This window comes from Fulmarus glacialis, unplaced genomic scaffold, assembly GCF_000690835.1.
Source record: "Fulmarus glacialis isolate BGI_N327 unplaced genomic scaffold, ASM69083v1 scaffold36682, whole genome shotgun sequence".
NCBI lineage: Eukaryota > Metazoa > Chordata > Aves > Procellariiformes > Procellariidae > Fulmarus > Fulmarus glacialis.
Window position 1 is genome coordinate 17,687 of NW_009199304.1, and position 16,439 is coordinate 34,125.

A 16,439-nucleotide genomic window follows, 5' to 3' on the forward strand; every position below is an offset into this window, starting at 1 on the left:
ATCACTGTGCAGGAATGGTATAATTTAGTCAGCTTGTTCAGCTACTTCAGTACTTTGGTATTTAAGGATTTTCATTATTTTATTTTCTTAAAGAACTAAAACATTTTAAAGGATTTGTTTCATACTTTTATTGTTCTCCAAAACAGATTAGCAGCAGCAGAAATAATTTAAAGAGCTGATTGATGAGGGTACTATTACAGCAGGCAAACACAGCGGAGGAAAAAGAGTTACCGCAGCTCAAATATAATCCTTAGAGAATGTTTCTATTTGTATTCAGACATGGCTAGGTGGAATGTCACCATACATCTAAGAGGGTAAGCTGATTTCTTAGTGCTCTAACTGTTTATTTTAAAATGACTCGTTAGAGCCACATTTTCTGTTTGGGTGAATAAATCAAAAGCATAATAATCTCTTCATTAAGAGATGTCAAGAGCTCTTGGCATGGAGTCTCTGTCCAACACTTAACTGTAAGAAGTGACCATTTTAACTAACCTACACAACAGAGTATCAATGAGCCATTCAAACCACCAATTTACTGCTGCTTAACTGAGCTACTTTTATATCCACACACTGGGGACTCCACAATTTCGGATCTTCGTGTACAATGAATCTCCAAGTAATATTAACATATTCATCTACAAACTCTATAGCACAGAATAAACTATGTAAGGAGCATCTGATCTATTTCACATATTGTAAAATGTTGATATGCAAAAGTTTTATCGGCAGAGACTTCTTTAGGTTTCCACAGATTTAATAACTTTCTTTTTACACAGTATTCAGCATTCCTGACTGATTTTGGGCCACATTTGGACGGCCTTGGGATCCGTTCAACAGCTGATCAATTCTAAAATTTGCAGAAGCATTCTTGGCACCTCCAGTAGATCTTGGGAAAACTGGAACCTTAAAAAACACCAAAGCCCAAAAAGCAATAAAGAAGGGACAAGGGAAGCTTATTCTCCATATAATAGATCCACAGCTTCAAGCTTACACATCTGTTTGAAGGACGAAGAACCTGCCAGTTCAATTACCAACACACCCCAGCATAAAAACTAGCTCCCTTTTCTCATCCTCCCAGCACGATGCAATATGCTGAAGTTAAAGCATGCATGTGCCTGAAAATTTGTCCATTTTTCAAGACATGACAGTCACCTACTAGAACAAACACACAAACACTCCCCCCCCAACTTCCTTCTTCATTGCAAGGCAAGATCTGTATTTATCACAACAGCAGGAAAAAGCGGTAGCAGCAGAACCCAAACATGCCCTGAAAGGGGAATGGAGTAAATACATAAAGTTCCAGGAGAGGGACGAGGGATACAACAGCAATAAGAGAATTGATGAGGTGAGATGAAGGGGTTCACACAGAGCTTCTAATGAGAGGGTGGAGAAAAAAAAAACAAAACAAAAAACCAGGAAAACCAAAACCCTAGACAAGAAGATAAAGGTAATAGCTTGCTAAGGTACCCATCAAAACTATTCCATGTATTGAAAACATAGCACTAAACGTAACTAAAGATAGAGGTAGTAATTAAACTGAGATGTTACACGCCCATGCTTTTTGATGCCTTCCTCACAACATTTTTTTTCCCTGTCTAAAGGTTTTGTACAGGAAGAAAATAGGGAATTTAGTTGTTTGTTTAGGATTTCCTGATGGATGGCCACTGAACATGAGTCAGAGATCCAGGATGTGCAAGACCCTTTGCATTTACTTGCATTTACTGAGCAAGCAGACTGTGCAAGTAAAAATTCAATTTTACCCAGCGCACATTATTAATTTTATATACATGAAGGTGGTCTCACACACTGATGCACATTTTATTTACTACTACACATACCCCTGTTTTTCTCCAGTATTTACATCTAGAAGCATGAAAGCCCTAAATATATGATAGGGCTGAACTAAAGTTACAGTCATTTAGTGCTGTGGAAATGGCAGTGATTCTTTTGTGACAGATAAGATTAAGATAAATGTAGGAAATTCACTTGAGTCACTTAGCAGTTTGCAACTGAAAGATAAAGTGAAAATATTTAGAAGTGCCCTTAAGTGTCACATAGACTCCTAGCTTTTACATTGTAATCATGGCTTGTCACTGGTATCAGTGTTCAAAAAACAACATAAATGTGTGTTTCCATTTCCAGACTTAAAGCACAGTAATCTACTTCAGAAATGTAATGAAATTACTGTATGCTGTGTACAGGTAAGATCCAAAGTACGCTGGTTAGGGGGGATATTATTTATTGCCAATACTACCTAGTAAACATGCAAAACAAGAAGGTGGCATTATCTTTTATCTAAGGAAGCACAACTTTTTGGCCATCGCAGCTTGGCACAGGGATTTTACTTAGATAAGATGAAAATATTTGGGGGGAAAAAACCCCAAACAAACAAAAACCACCACCAAACTTTTGTTTGAATAAAAATATATAGTTTAATTAGCTTTCTGTTGGCTACATTTAAATTGCATTTAATATTAAATTAACCTGGATGAAAAATCTGTACAAAGTATGATGTAATGATATATAACCTTTACAGAGTCATTATAATACATGAAAACATTAAAGTCACACAGAATTCAAGCGAACATTGCAAGAAGAAAAAGAATTCCAAACATACACATATACATACCCACCCAATGCACAGCAGGGTAAGCCTAACAAGCAATACCATTTCATATGATCAAAGTGAAATGAAATCTCTGTTATGGAAAAGGATTGAGCTAGCCTGTCAATATTTATAAAGCTACAGTCTACACACAATTATCATAGTATTTTAGACTCTTTCCAGGAAAATTATTCCCCAAACCAAGCTACAAGTGACAGACAATACAGTATCACAATGCATGACTAAAAATGCTTTATTGGCACCAGAATTCCCCAAATTTTTCATTTGGCTGTTACTCAGTACTTGGGTTTTAAAAGCCCTAAAATCTTAAAACTTGTCTCACAAAACAGTTATTTCAATTAAAGTACAAGACCTCAACCTGATAGTACTAAAAAACAGTTTCAACATTCTAGAAATTCAAGGAGAGTTTCAAAAAGTTTCTTATTAAAAAAAAAAAAAAAAGCATTCAAGCCAATTTTAAAAGAGTATTTGAATGGTAATATAAGGGTAATATAAACATGGAACTTCTTCAAAAACTTTTTTTTTTGTTATTAGCCAAAAACTAAACATCACAGGAGCATGTCTACTAATAAAAGCAGGTTTGACAAACAGAAGTCCAATTTGCACATACTCCTAGTTGACACCTTTTGCTATTATGAGGATGGGATCTTTACAAAGAAGCAGTATTCAGTATCTGTGTGCTAAGGTTAAAATCCTTTTAACCTCCCGAGATGCATAAAAACAACAGTCCAGGCCTGTACCAGTACATTTAAGATAAAGCAAGACGATACATCACAATCGCAGCACCATGAATTTTGGAGCATCCGAAATAATTTCAGAGCATCTGATCCTCAGCTTCCGGCACAAGGAGCCAAAAAGCACCACTGTGTAACAAGGGGAGAAGACAAACTGAAACAATCAGTAGTCAAAGTGTAAAGAGAGAAACAAACAGATGTAGAAATCTTGGAAGCCATGCATGACTATGCTGTCTAACAAACAAAAATTGCAGCTTCGGACCCACTGTTTCAAACTTCTGAGTGAACAGAATTAAAAAGAAATTGTAGCTTTGACACCCATTGAAAAAAGGTAAGTCATATTGTCACTTGGTTAGGACTACCAACATTCAGACTGTTCTTAGTCTTCATCTTACTCCTTTGCTTTCGTATATATACTGTAAAGACAATCTTGTGAGATTACTTCACATGTTAATACTAAAGACCAAATCTTTATCTAGACATGAAAAAGCCATGAGGTACTTTATATACTTTCCAACAGTCTTACAGTCTGAACAGACTTTACAAAACAATTTAGAGTTTGGCTTCTTCTCTGGGAGAAAGCAAGCTATCCCCACCCATCACTGCAGAATAAACGCACACACAAACCAATAAAAATAGTTCATCATTGAAAAGCAGGGAATATTTAAAGACAACTGCAGTCTCATCAGACCTACAGTAAAATCTGTCTTGCCCTAAAGTAGCTTTAAAACAGACTTCGAACTAGTGTGAAGCTGATAATCACAACTACAAATAAAGTCTTATATCCCCATTTTTATTCCAGATAAAAACTACACACTGACATAGGCGACAGCCTTAACACTGTGAAAGAAAAATGGAAATTCTACATTAACATCAAAGCCGAGAATGGCACTGCTATGGCCAAGATTCCATCCTGAGCTCAAAAAAGCCATCATAATTAAAAGAAAAAAATCAGTAAGAGAGTATCAACCACAATTACCTAATATCTCAATTTGTTTCACAACACAAACAGCTGTTCCTTTTCCAGCTGAAGTTAAAAAGCCACAAAAAGTTAAGAACAATAGAAGAGAAGCTTATGGATGACGAAACGTAAATAAATCTCTTAAGGAGGAAAAAAAAAAAAAAAATATTCTGCTTGTATATTGTCTGCCTCCTCCCAAAAAGAAAAACAATTGTCTTTGTAAGAAACTCTTATCTTCGATTTATATTTTCACTAGAAGTCGCTGCATTTTCTCAGAACATTCTACAAATAATATACGAATGTCATTTGGTTACTAACTTGATTTGTAATAAATTTTTGAATTAATCCTCCTTACACTGTCTTACCATTAGGACAAGAGAGAAATGAGTGCATCCAGAAATTTGCTCCGGTCTTCCGTTTTCAATTCAATTACTAAAATATGAAATATCTTATTACAAGATGCAAATAATCGAAACATGTACTAGATTTCACACTTGAATATTAATTCCAAGTATACTTTCATATTCTTAATCAACTTCAAGAAGGAAAAAGAAACTATTTATTTGGACAAAATGCAAAGCACATTGTTTATTTCACTCTTCAGTTTCAGCAAACTCCAATTTCTAGGTGCTCACTACATGATATAGCTGCCACTTTTTAAATCTAGGAATGTTTCTTTGTATGTTTAACATGCATACATAAGTAGGCATTATTAAAAACTGCCTTTTTTGTAAGCATATACAAAGAACTACAAACTAGGCAAATCTCGTTGCATAAGTATCTCAATTTTCAAACAGACAACAAAGAATGCATCTCGTAACATCAATACCATACTTGGTTTGGCTGCTAAATATAAAAACCCTCACAGATAACCTCATAGATTTGAAACTGAAGTGCACATATGAAAATCATTACTCCATGCAAAATGTAGATCGTCTCAAAAAAATACGCAAGCCTCTGCTTAGTAGTTTATAATTTCTGCACAACAAGATAGCACTTAGAAAAAGATTGACAAATAATGTAGCTTGTGTTTATACCAGACTCAGGAATAGTGTATTGCGTACATACCCTTGATGTTTGCATCTAAGATATACACCAAATGAGTATATTGTCTACAGTCATTATGCTTCATGGAGGCTGCGTAAACACTGACCCCTAAAGGACTATTTGGTGAATGAAATAAGTGGTAGCATTACTCACTTGACATGTCAAAATGGTTGTGTAAAGTCCTAGAATTGGTACTGTCTGCAGCTTTCTCAAATGCTCTTCCAAAAAAGCTAGAAGATGAACAGAAATACAAATGAGCATTACAGAAAAGGATATATTTACTAAGGTAGACGTATGGAACTTTTTCCTTGCTGAGAGTTGTTCCAGATGTTTTTCACATGCTATGTAGTCAACATATATCTCACTTTTTCAAGTGCAAAAATCTTAACATTGCAGGCTTTAAGAAATGAAGTCGTGGGTCATATAGTGAACTATCTCCCTCTTTTAAGATAAAGAAACAGTGAAGAGGGAGAGGAAAAAAAAAACTTGCAAGGAAGCTGGGGAACATCTGTATCCTCTCTCAAAGTATCTCATGCATACCATACGCAAAAAGCATGTTTTTAAGAAGGATGCAATTCAAGTCAACATATTCAGTGTTAAATAGGTACAGGAAAGATATACTTGCATCAGAGACAAGAAAAGTCTATAGATAACCTTTAGTAAGAACTTTTAAACCATATGCTTACTTCTTTTTGTCAGAGCTTTCTGTCTCCGGAGGAATCCCCACCATGATCACAGTTCCCTGTTCAACATCCATTGGTGCAGCCATTATCAGTGGCAGCAATTTACAACGCTTGTTTTTTGTCTGGAAGTCAGAAAGCCTCTTTGTTAGACAAAACTCAGGAAACAATTTAGTTTCAGCTCTCCATGTGAGCTAGTATTACAAATATTCATCTCAGGATACAGCTATCATGCAGTTCAACAGAAGGTAGTTTCTTTACGTAATCTCTTAATCCCTTTCTTTCTTACAGTAAAAGGCACTTTAAGGACCAATAGAAATTTCAATTCTTCTCCAATCTTGCATTTCATTTTAACACAGAAATGATATAGATAGACAAGGTATGATTTACAGTAAAGAAAAAAGCTCTTAAAAAAACCCCACAACAAAAGAACTGCAGGTACACGTATCTAAAAACTTGGACTGGGCTTAATTTTTTGCAATAAATTTTACATTGAAATACAACAGATAAAACATTGACAGTGTCTTCACTAGAAATTATTTTCCCATCATATTGTTTTACAGCAGTAAGCTGTAACTTTAACAAATTTTGTTATTTAATTAAATCAAAAAATAATTATGAAGTTTTTAACGTTTTTAGACACTTCACTAAATGAAACAGAAGTTTGTTTAAAGTGTTCTGTTCTTAAGGTAAATGTTTTGCAGTGAGTTTTAAAAATGCTGTCCTGCTCCTAGTGGCAGACTAGTTATTCACCATGTCTAACTTTCAAAATGCGGACAGACAGATGCAATCTGACAAGGATGGACCACCATAAATTTCATTTACAAATTAGGAAGTGTTCACTGTGAAGACAGTTCTCAATCTTAAAACCTCATTTTTATCTGAATTGTGTAACTAATACTCAAAAGATAAATGCAATTTAATTTCAATTACGTTAGTTGTAAAGATCAGAGGATTTTATTTAAACAGACACAGAAATCTTTAGATAACAATTACCACTCCTGCAATATTGCTTTTTTTTGTGTCAGGTTAACTTTTCAAAGTACATATTTAGTGATATGCTCCCTCAAAACTTACAAAATTACACAAAGATTTTAGATTGTAAGTATCTTAGTAATGAAAACTCTTTCTAATGCTACAAAGTCTCCCAGGCAGATATCTTTCCTAGAGTTGCATTCACAGATGTGCTAAAATTATCCAACCAATTCGCAGAAAAACATTATTAAGATATTAATATGCTTTTAATAATCAACTGCAAGTATCCAACAGGACAATAACTACTACACAGGCCAGAAGTTAGTTAGTGAAAAGCTTGTGATTTACTTACAGAGCAAACAAATGATTTGAGTAAGTATTTACTAAGCAGGCACAGAGACACTGGTTTGGAAAACAGTTTCACGTCTGGTGTGCCCTAAGAAAAGAAGAATTATTTCAGTTACAATCCAAGATGATTCTTCCACTTATTTAATTTTAATATCTACTGACAAGTCAAAGTTTTGTGTGGCTCAAAGAACAATAACAAGAACCATTACGATACAGGAGTTTGATCCCACCCACTTGACTTTGATATGAAGCCCTCCCCCCTTTGAGAGGACTGATTCTTCCCTTGGGAAGTTCAGAATAGATGCCGATATTGACCCGTCAGAGGACAGCACAGTATAGATAAATAGGTTCTTCCTGACGGAGTTATTCCTATTGATTCAAGCAGTTAGAAAACCAGTATTATTCAACTATGAGACAGCCAAATACGACAGTTAAATGAGACAGCCAAAAACTAGAATGCTGACCTCCATGAGAGAGCAATAGAGAAAAGGCCCCTGAGAAATTACAAGATTGGTACAAATACAGCTGGCTACTGTCTGCTGAATGGCACGTAACTGCTTTTTGGCTAGATCCAGTCCTTGGTGCAGTTTGTCCAGGTTACCCCTGCAACAGAAAGAATAAAAATAAACACTTTAATATGAAAATAAAGATTTTCACACAAAAGTGAGACCTCTCTAAACACTACTCACACGGATATTTTGATTTTTCTTCAATGGCTTATGAAGCATCAATGCATCTTTTAGATACATAACCCATGTTCCCTAAATAAAATTGTAAAAGAATGAAGAGACATATTTTCAGTACCTGGAGAGACTGTCCAAAGCTTTAATGAAATTAGTTGTTTCAGGCCCCTCTTTCTCTACATTCTCCATGAGAGAAGCTGTTGCATAAACTATATCACTTGCTGAAAACTTGTTCTTAAAGCCAAAGTGAATGCTGAAGGTCTGAACTCTTAAATCCTTCATTCTGTAAAATAAGATAAAACCAGTAAAGGTTATTAACATTATCAGCATTATTATCAACATTGACCAGCCATCTCCTCAGCATGTTAATGTTAAGAACATGAAGACAAATCATACCCTAACATTTGCAACGAGCCTAATATTACCTTGTCAATATAAAAACCACATTTTTTTAAAACAAGATGCTACATCCTCGTCATATAAAAATACTTGAACTTAATTGAAAAGTATTTTCAGATAAAGCATTTGTACTTAAAACAATTTACCCAAACTTGTTTGCAGATTCTTCAATCATTTCCCGAAGATTTTCTTTCAAAGACATGTCCATAGAATTAAACTTCTGCTTCACTTGCTTCAAAGGCAAACTAAAAACAGAAGGAAAAAATACATTGATAGGTATGCCAGAAGAAACAAGTATTTTGCCTTCCTTTCATAAGGCTTTCTTAATATTAGATAATTTAGCAAGTTAAGTCTGACTAAGCTTGTTTGTGTTCTTTTTTCTTTAGTCATTGAAGAGCAGATGTGAGAAAGCATAGGTTACTTACTAATCTACATTCCATAAAGGCATACAGCTGAAGTATCCCTCATACACCAAGACACAAGTTGCATAACTCAACTCAAAGAGACACTGCAACCTACTCAGAGACCCACAATCATATTTAAAAAATAACTAGTTGAGTACTTGCAGGCTATATTATCGATATTTTTCCATAATTCATTGAAAAAAAAAATCCTTTAGTCAAGACTGAGATTTTTATAACTCACCCCATGTCAGCTAAAAGCTCCTGGAGCCTCTTCTGCCCTTGTACGGACCAAAGCTTAAGGCTAGCAGAGGTATACGAAGTGTTACAGAGACTTTCATACAGAGACCAGTGCTGATAAAGTGCCAGGCGCAGACTGAACAGGAATTATGGAAAATAATTACGAACACATGTATCATTTGAAGTTACAAATAGTAACAAAACTCCACAACTGGTAGGTAAGTCTTCAGTTGCCCTTATATATTGCATCTCCGTACTACGTAAGACAGTTAGAAGCTGCAGGTGCACGTAACACAAGACGAGCAACATTTGACTTGTAACTAATTCTGAAAGGTTAAGCTGAACTGAAGCTACACGAGCTATTGAAAGAGGGATTCATGTTCAACAAAACATTCACATTTCCATTTCTTTTAATTCCATTTTCAGCAGAATTTTTTTCCCCCAGATAAAAACTCAACTGGGGTTCACCGAGTGGTTAGAGTTCATTTTCCCCAGATCTTATGCAAGGATACTCATATTCAAATGCTATTCGCATGCAATCAATTGACAGAGAATTTTCCTCATCCTCGTTGCGGTGATTATGGCGAGACACATGACGCTGTAGGATTCCAATATCAGTCACATACTTCATTCTTAAACAAAATCAGATTTGTTACTTCACTTTATTCCTGTGTATTTTTGTACTTGATTACAAGAACACAAAAATGCTTCCTAAAGATTACACATTGGCCAGTCAGCAGCATGAAAACTGCAGATGTATCTTAAAAAAAAGCAAACCAACTTGTTAAATAATGTTCTTTCAATGTTCAGCTATACACCCAGGCAATTAAAGCTAAAATAAAACCAATACAGAGAGACGGATAGACTGACCAATGAAATTAGTTAGTTACTACATTTACCTCCTTAAAAACATCAGTGTGTTAGTAACAATAGAACACCAGAATCAAAGTCTACACACGTACTACTAGAATTCTGATGGTATCTGGTAGGAAATAAGAAAAAAAAAAAAAAAAAAAAAAAGGAGAAAATCTGAAACTCGTTAACTAAAACTGGAAAGGAAGCTGGAGGATACAGAACGTACAAATATTTTTCCTTTGATAAAACAGTATCAAGGTCATATTTACGTAAACTACTATTAAACACCATTTCTTCCCAGATCAGAAGTGATTGTTTTATCATTTTGTGAAAAGTAAAGTTAGTTTAAAAATTCTAAATAGTAGAAAAGGAAAATACCTTTCTTTCTGATGTATATTCTCACTTTTGGAAGGCATCAGATCACATTCAGTCATTAAGATATTTAATATCACTGTTTATTAATGATCTTGTATTATATTAATTCCCATATGTTTCCTGACCTCTATTAATTGCTAAAAAAAAAGTTTAAAAGATAGATAAATAAATAAAAAATAATAATAAAGATAAATTTAAAAAAATCTTTCTTACTGAGTGATTTTATCTTGGACCCATTGATCTGTTAGGCCAACAATAGCCCACCTAAAATTGGGGGGAAAAAAGAAAAGGGAAAAAAAAGTTAAAACAAAAAAATATTCCAGTACAGTATATTATATTTAGCCCTCTAAGCATGTAACAGAAAAGTCAGAAACACTGTGCACCAACTGTACATAGAAGTTAATAACAAAGCTATATACTACTATTCCCTCTTTAGCAGACATACACATATAGTACCATCCTCCCTTTTTCCGCGCAAAATCTATTGGTTGCTTGAAATTAATTTACACAGATGTGTCCTCCAATTCAAGACATACATCCACTCACAAAATAAATCGGAACCTCAAAATCAAAATTTTTGGGGAAATCTTCCCTCTCTTTACTATGGGATTAAGTTTCTAGCCTCTATGAAAAATGATAATGGAAACATACCACAACATGTCATTCAAGTCTTTAGACATTATCCATGCCAGATCAAACATCACCATCGCAGACTATATGAGGGAAAAGCAAAAAGAGAGGATAAATGAACACAAAACTCTCACTTCATTGAACAAATAGAACACAGTTAAATTTGCCAAGTATTAGCATGTTACTAAAGCTCTAGAAATCACACTTGAGTCTGACAACCTGCCAGTGTCTTACCTTCTAAGACATTAAGTAGAAAGAAAAATGTTTTATACAGCTCTGCAAACCTGCATTATATATAAAGCAGCACTTAACAAAATATAAAAATAATCAGACAAGAGGCCAAACGACAGAAGGAATAGTTTGATGTCCTGCGTGTTACGTTTGAAATATCCTGACACTTTGAAAACTTTGAAAGGCAAACAAGCTCCCTACATGCTAAAGTCTTTCTGCAAGAGTATTTTGTGCACAGATATACTTTTGTCAAGACCTAAAAAAATTCCACTATCGCTTTTTTTTTTATACCAGCATTAACGATATCAAAAAAGTTAATAGTTCTGGTTTATCATTTCCCCCCACTGTTAACATTACATTAACCACGGTGACTCAGTTGGCTGTTGTCTGCCAGTCTACCAGTACTGTTTCTATGATGTATCTAATTCATCAATGGCAAAATTGGATGTAAACAACCAGCAAACATTGAACTGCTAAGTCAAACTACTTGTACATATATGATGTAACTTGTATATAACAGTAAGAGGAAAAAACCCAAGATATAACATTATTATAATGTATAGTATTATTAGATAATTATAACATTAGATATTGTCCAATTACCTTTACATTGGCACCTTGTGGTTTTATGGCAAACAAGAGTTTATACTTACTGAGGTCCCATGGTATTCATATTGCTCATAATCAAAAAGAATTTCTCGTCTAAAAAGGGAAAAAAAAAATCTCATTTGACTAAGTGGTGAACTGGTCCATTGGATCCAATTAAAAATATAAATCAGAAATTCTGAAATAATATTTAAATTTCATTTTAGCAATTAAAAAAAACCCATCAAAACTTGCGCTAGAAATTGTTTTTCTGCAAGGCAATTAGATTTTAGTAGCAATGTGGAAACCACACTGAAATGTATTCAAAAAGTAAAAATTTACTAAATCATTATTCCTCAAATCCCATTTTCTTATGATTTGTTCCTGCTCATTCCTATTGACAATATTGGGATTGTACAGGAAGAAAACAGAAGCACAAATTTCACCCTAAGATAGACAAGATAAGAATACTACAGCTACTTAAAATAAAGCAATGCACCTATTGCTACTTAAATTTATAAATTACTATTTACAACTATCCTCCATTTCAATGTTTTATTTTTATATAGTAAATATCTGTCTCCACTTTCTGAATAAAGTTAGAAGTAAAGCATCTTGCAAATCAAGCAGCATAGTATCATGTTTTTGTATTCTCAGCAAGATTTTAATCAAAGAGTAAGAGAAAGAAAAAAAGATACAAGGAACATAGAAAAGGTAAAACACACCTGCGTGCCTCCCATTCTCGCCTTTGTCGTCTTTTCATTGTTCTCTCTATTACATCCTGTAAATTAATTTGGATGTTAAAAAGCTAGAAAAAATACTCTAGTAGGTTAGCACCTATCCAGATACTTTAATGACTAAATCTTCATTAAAAAGATTTAATTGAAGTCTTCATTAAAAGTAAGAATTATTCCTATTAACAATATCTAATGAGAAAAGTTTTATTATCAAATATTTTTCCAAGGAGCACACTTTTATAAAGTCATGGCATCTTTCTGTGCTAACATTTATTTAGCTCGTCTTCACAAATAAAAGGTCCAGTACACAGTATTTTCAACACTGGCAACATTGCATCCTACTATTTTATAACATAAAAATGACACTGATGAAAAATAAAGACGAGATAATTAACGAAGCTCAGAAAAAAAGGCACTCACTTCGTATTTAAGCTCCATAAATAGCATCAGCAGCTTGAAAACTCAAAGAAATCAAAAAGGTCTTTGTGAAATATTTAACAGATTCGAGAATAACTTTTGTGTATACTATTTATAGATATTCCTTTGAATTTCTGATATCTGCTTTTGCTGAGTTAGCGCCCTTCATAGATTAGTAGGAAAAAATATACAATGTTAATAGAAAAATAATACGAAATATATATTAAATCTCAGAATGTCTTTATTTAATTGTCTCAATATTGCTAACCTTGTGCCTTTGCTTCCTTGTATGGTATAAATAGAAAACATGCTACAAATGACATATGGCAAATTTAATTTTTTGTGTCTACCATAATATACTTTTGTTAGTTTACTGCTACAAGGACATACAAACTGTATTGCTAAGTTATTTGCGAGCTTCTATCTTCTCAAACAATTGTTAAAAAAAAAAGTTTTTATCTAAGTAAGTTGTTTTGCTAGATTGAAAACCCCAGAGCACATAATCAGAGATAGATTTCTTCAGTTCACTGGTTACACAATGACAGCATTATGCATAATCAAGTTCAAAACATGTTTTTTTTATAAGGAGAAAATATTTCAGTGCCGTTCAGATAAATAAACATTTTGTGTATGTAAAACTCTACTGGTCATAGTAGATTATTTTTAAATCTTACACTTGAATTTGTGATCTAATAGAACATAATAATGACATTTGATTTAAAAATTATGATGATGTGAAGTATATGTAATAACTGTTTTATTTTCCTTCTTTTCACAACAAAGTAGCACAAACACACCTCTTCAAAACGTCTACGTTTCTCTGAAGGTTCTGACCCATCGCTTTCATTCTCCGAGTCCTCCTCTTCATCCTCTTCATCTCTGAAGATATCATCATAAGCAGGAACATCGAGATCATCATCTTGTTTAACTAACAGCTTAATCTAGCAAGAAAAAGTATTTTTAAATAAAGCATTTTATTTAGTGATTAAAATGCATTTCAAATGACAAATGAGAATACTTCAGATATTTTGTAAAAGAAACTAAAAATTCATTTTGGCTGTGATCGATTCCTAGCATAACAAAAATACTGCTTTTTAATACAAAGACCATACTTATTTACACAAAAGAAGAGTAAAAATCTTATTCCTTTGTTACAGCATTACTGAAAGAATTATCATTTTTTACGCTTGTTAATGTCATGTTGTCAAATAATTTGTGCTTAATACTCAAAGTCTAGGTGCTGCTAGATTTTGAGAGATAATACATGTTACATTCTGGAAGATGTTTATTCTCTGATTTGTAGCAGTTTGATTTATAGCAACGGGATTAACAGATGCTTACTACTGACAACTATCACTGCTAAAAGTATATATTTTACTACTGAAAACGGATTTTTTTCTGATCATGTACATTACTACTGCAAATATCCATTAATACTGCTTCCTGACCTCCTAGCTAACACTGTAAGCAGTTCTGTAAAACACAGAAAAGCACTACGCCACCCACCACCACACTGTACGAAGATTTTTATTATGAAAGAAAAGCATTTACCTGTGTATCATTGTAAACATTCACTACATTGATAGGCCTGTGGCTGTCACATACAAAAAAAAAAGTGTCATCTTCAGGCTGCAAGATCTCCAGAAGGTCAACATTGGCACCACAATTAATAAGAACAAAATATTTAAACTGCAAACAAAAGTAAAAGAACGCTTTTTACTTCAATTAGCAGGAAACATGGAAGACTAAAAACGCCTTTACAAAACCTCCAAAGCACTCATCATTGCTAAAACTTGTATTTACTTTCTGATATTTGATGTCTTTGAAGAGGAAAAAAATTTGTAAGACAAAACACCAAATTCGGGGATATTGGACATCCAATTCCACCACCTTTTGTATCTCAAAATGTGTGCAAACTTAATTTGACTCTATCAAAATTATAGCATATTAGTTGAGCTGATGTAAAAAACTTGACAAGTTTGTTACTGGTATGTTAAAATTTAACCACTGTTTTGAGGTAACCAATAATAATAATTAGTTCAAGGGCTGACATTTTAAGTTGGAGAAAGGGAAGAAGTGCATGTCTATATAAGATGAGCTGCAACTTAAAAAGTTTCCAGTATTTTTTCACCTGATCTTTATGCTCAAGAAAGGCAGTTTCAAGTTCTTGCCATCCAGATACTGGCACAAGTGTATATTGCACATGATCACATTGAAACAAAGCCTGAAATGAAGCAAACAGCTGTTAGCAAAGGTGAGGGGAAACAACCTCTTCTACAATGCTACACCATGCTATAATTCTATTTCATACAAATCTTTATCTTGAAGACATCCCAAACAACAAATCTACATGAACTTTGGGAGTATGACTTACCAGTTTTCAGTATCATAACTCATGGAAAAAATAAGTTTAAAAAGCAGATTAAATGTTCACCCTTTCCCCAGTTCAAACCTATGCAAAGGATCCCAGTGCATTTTTTCTTTTACTCTTAGCCTACAGTGATAATGAACAAAGACTTACTTGGAGTATTTTACAAGCACATAATGCATCAACATCTGAAGCAACAAGAAGAAGAACACGCTGCAAAAATAATAGAATAACAGAATATTAACATAGGCGCCAAATCTAATGTGCTGGTACGTGAAATGTGTCATCACTGTGAGATCAGAAAGTAAAAAATTTAGGTAGAGATCATCACAAGCATAAAACAGGATTGCTTCTGAATGGACACTGCAAACAAAATTAACCAATTTTGGAATAAAAAAATCCACATACCCAAAATATGTCAGCTGATTTGAGGAAACGTAATTATTCAGACTCCTATGAACCGCACGTGGTTTTGAAGGTTCAAAAATAGTCAGCCCTACAACTATTTTCATCATGTCTAGAAAGGCCTAAGTTTTCAGCATGGGATCTGGAACAGTTGTGACTGAAGAAAATCTGTAGCAAAAATAGGAGCAAGGTCTATAACCTTGATTTAGGCAAAACAATTTATCTGGTGTTTTTTTCGGGTTGTGGGGGGTTTTTTTTGAGATTTTGCTCGTGGTTGGAGAAGTTGGGGGAAATGGTTTCATTTGCACAATCTATAATACAGTTTCACAGGTAGAAATACCAAAACACTGTCCAACAAAAGCTTTACCACTTCAGTGTACACATCCACTCTGAACAAAGTTAAGCAAACTGTGGGTTAAAAATGAAAGTAGCCAACCAGACCTGCTACAAGAAAGACTGCAAGAAAAACCTCAAAGAAGACGGAATACAAGATTGAGTGTCTGGGCAAACAACATCAAAACGGTTAAAAAGATGTAAAGAAAAAAAATAGATCTAGAGATGTCTTGGTTAAACAAAAAATCCCCAAGAATACCCAAAGCACTTGCGAGAAAGGAGTGAACTGTTAAGTAAAACCTCTGGCGAGACCTCCTCGCACTGCCAGCAGCTTTGGCTCGAGTTTCCAACAGACACACTCGGGAAGGGTATTTTTACAATCCGGGCTGACTGGCGGGCCCGCCGCCCT

The 16,439-nt window shown here is 34.1% G+C and overlaps 1 protein-coding gene across 1 annotated transcript; it reads right to left on the bottom strand.

Annotated features, from left to right (window-relative positions):
- Positions 1-3,338: 3,338 nt before the first annotated feature.
- On the bottom strand, positions 3,339-16,388 carry CDC45 (cell division cycle 45; the record flags this gene model as incomplete). Its single annotated transcript, XM_009573203.1, has 19 exons — positions 3,339-3,489; positions 4,687-4,753; positions 5,522-5,598; positions 6,055-6,173; positions 7,376-7,459; positions 7,836-7,974; positions 8,176-8,337; positions 8,600-8,698; positions 9,099-9,230; positions 9,607-9,726; positions 10,538-10,588; positions 10,976-11,037; positions 11,839-11,887; positions 12,496-12,551; positions 13,722-13,865; positions 14,476-14,613; positions 15,056-15,148; positions 15,446-15,509; positions 16,310-16,388. Coding segments are annotated over 18 exons (1,733 nt in total), but the record flags the coding sequence as incomplete, so codon positions are not given.
- Positions 16,389-16,439: the final 51 nt, after the last annotated feature.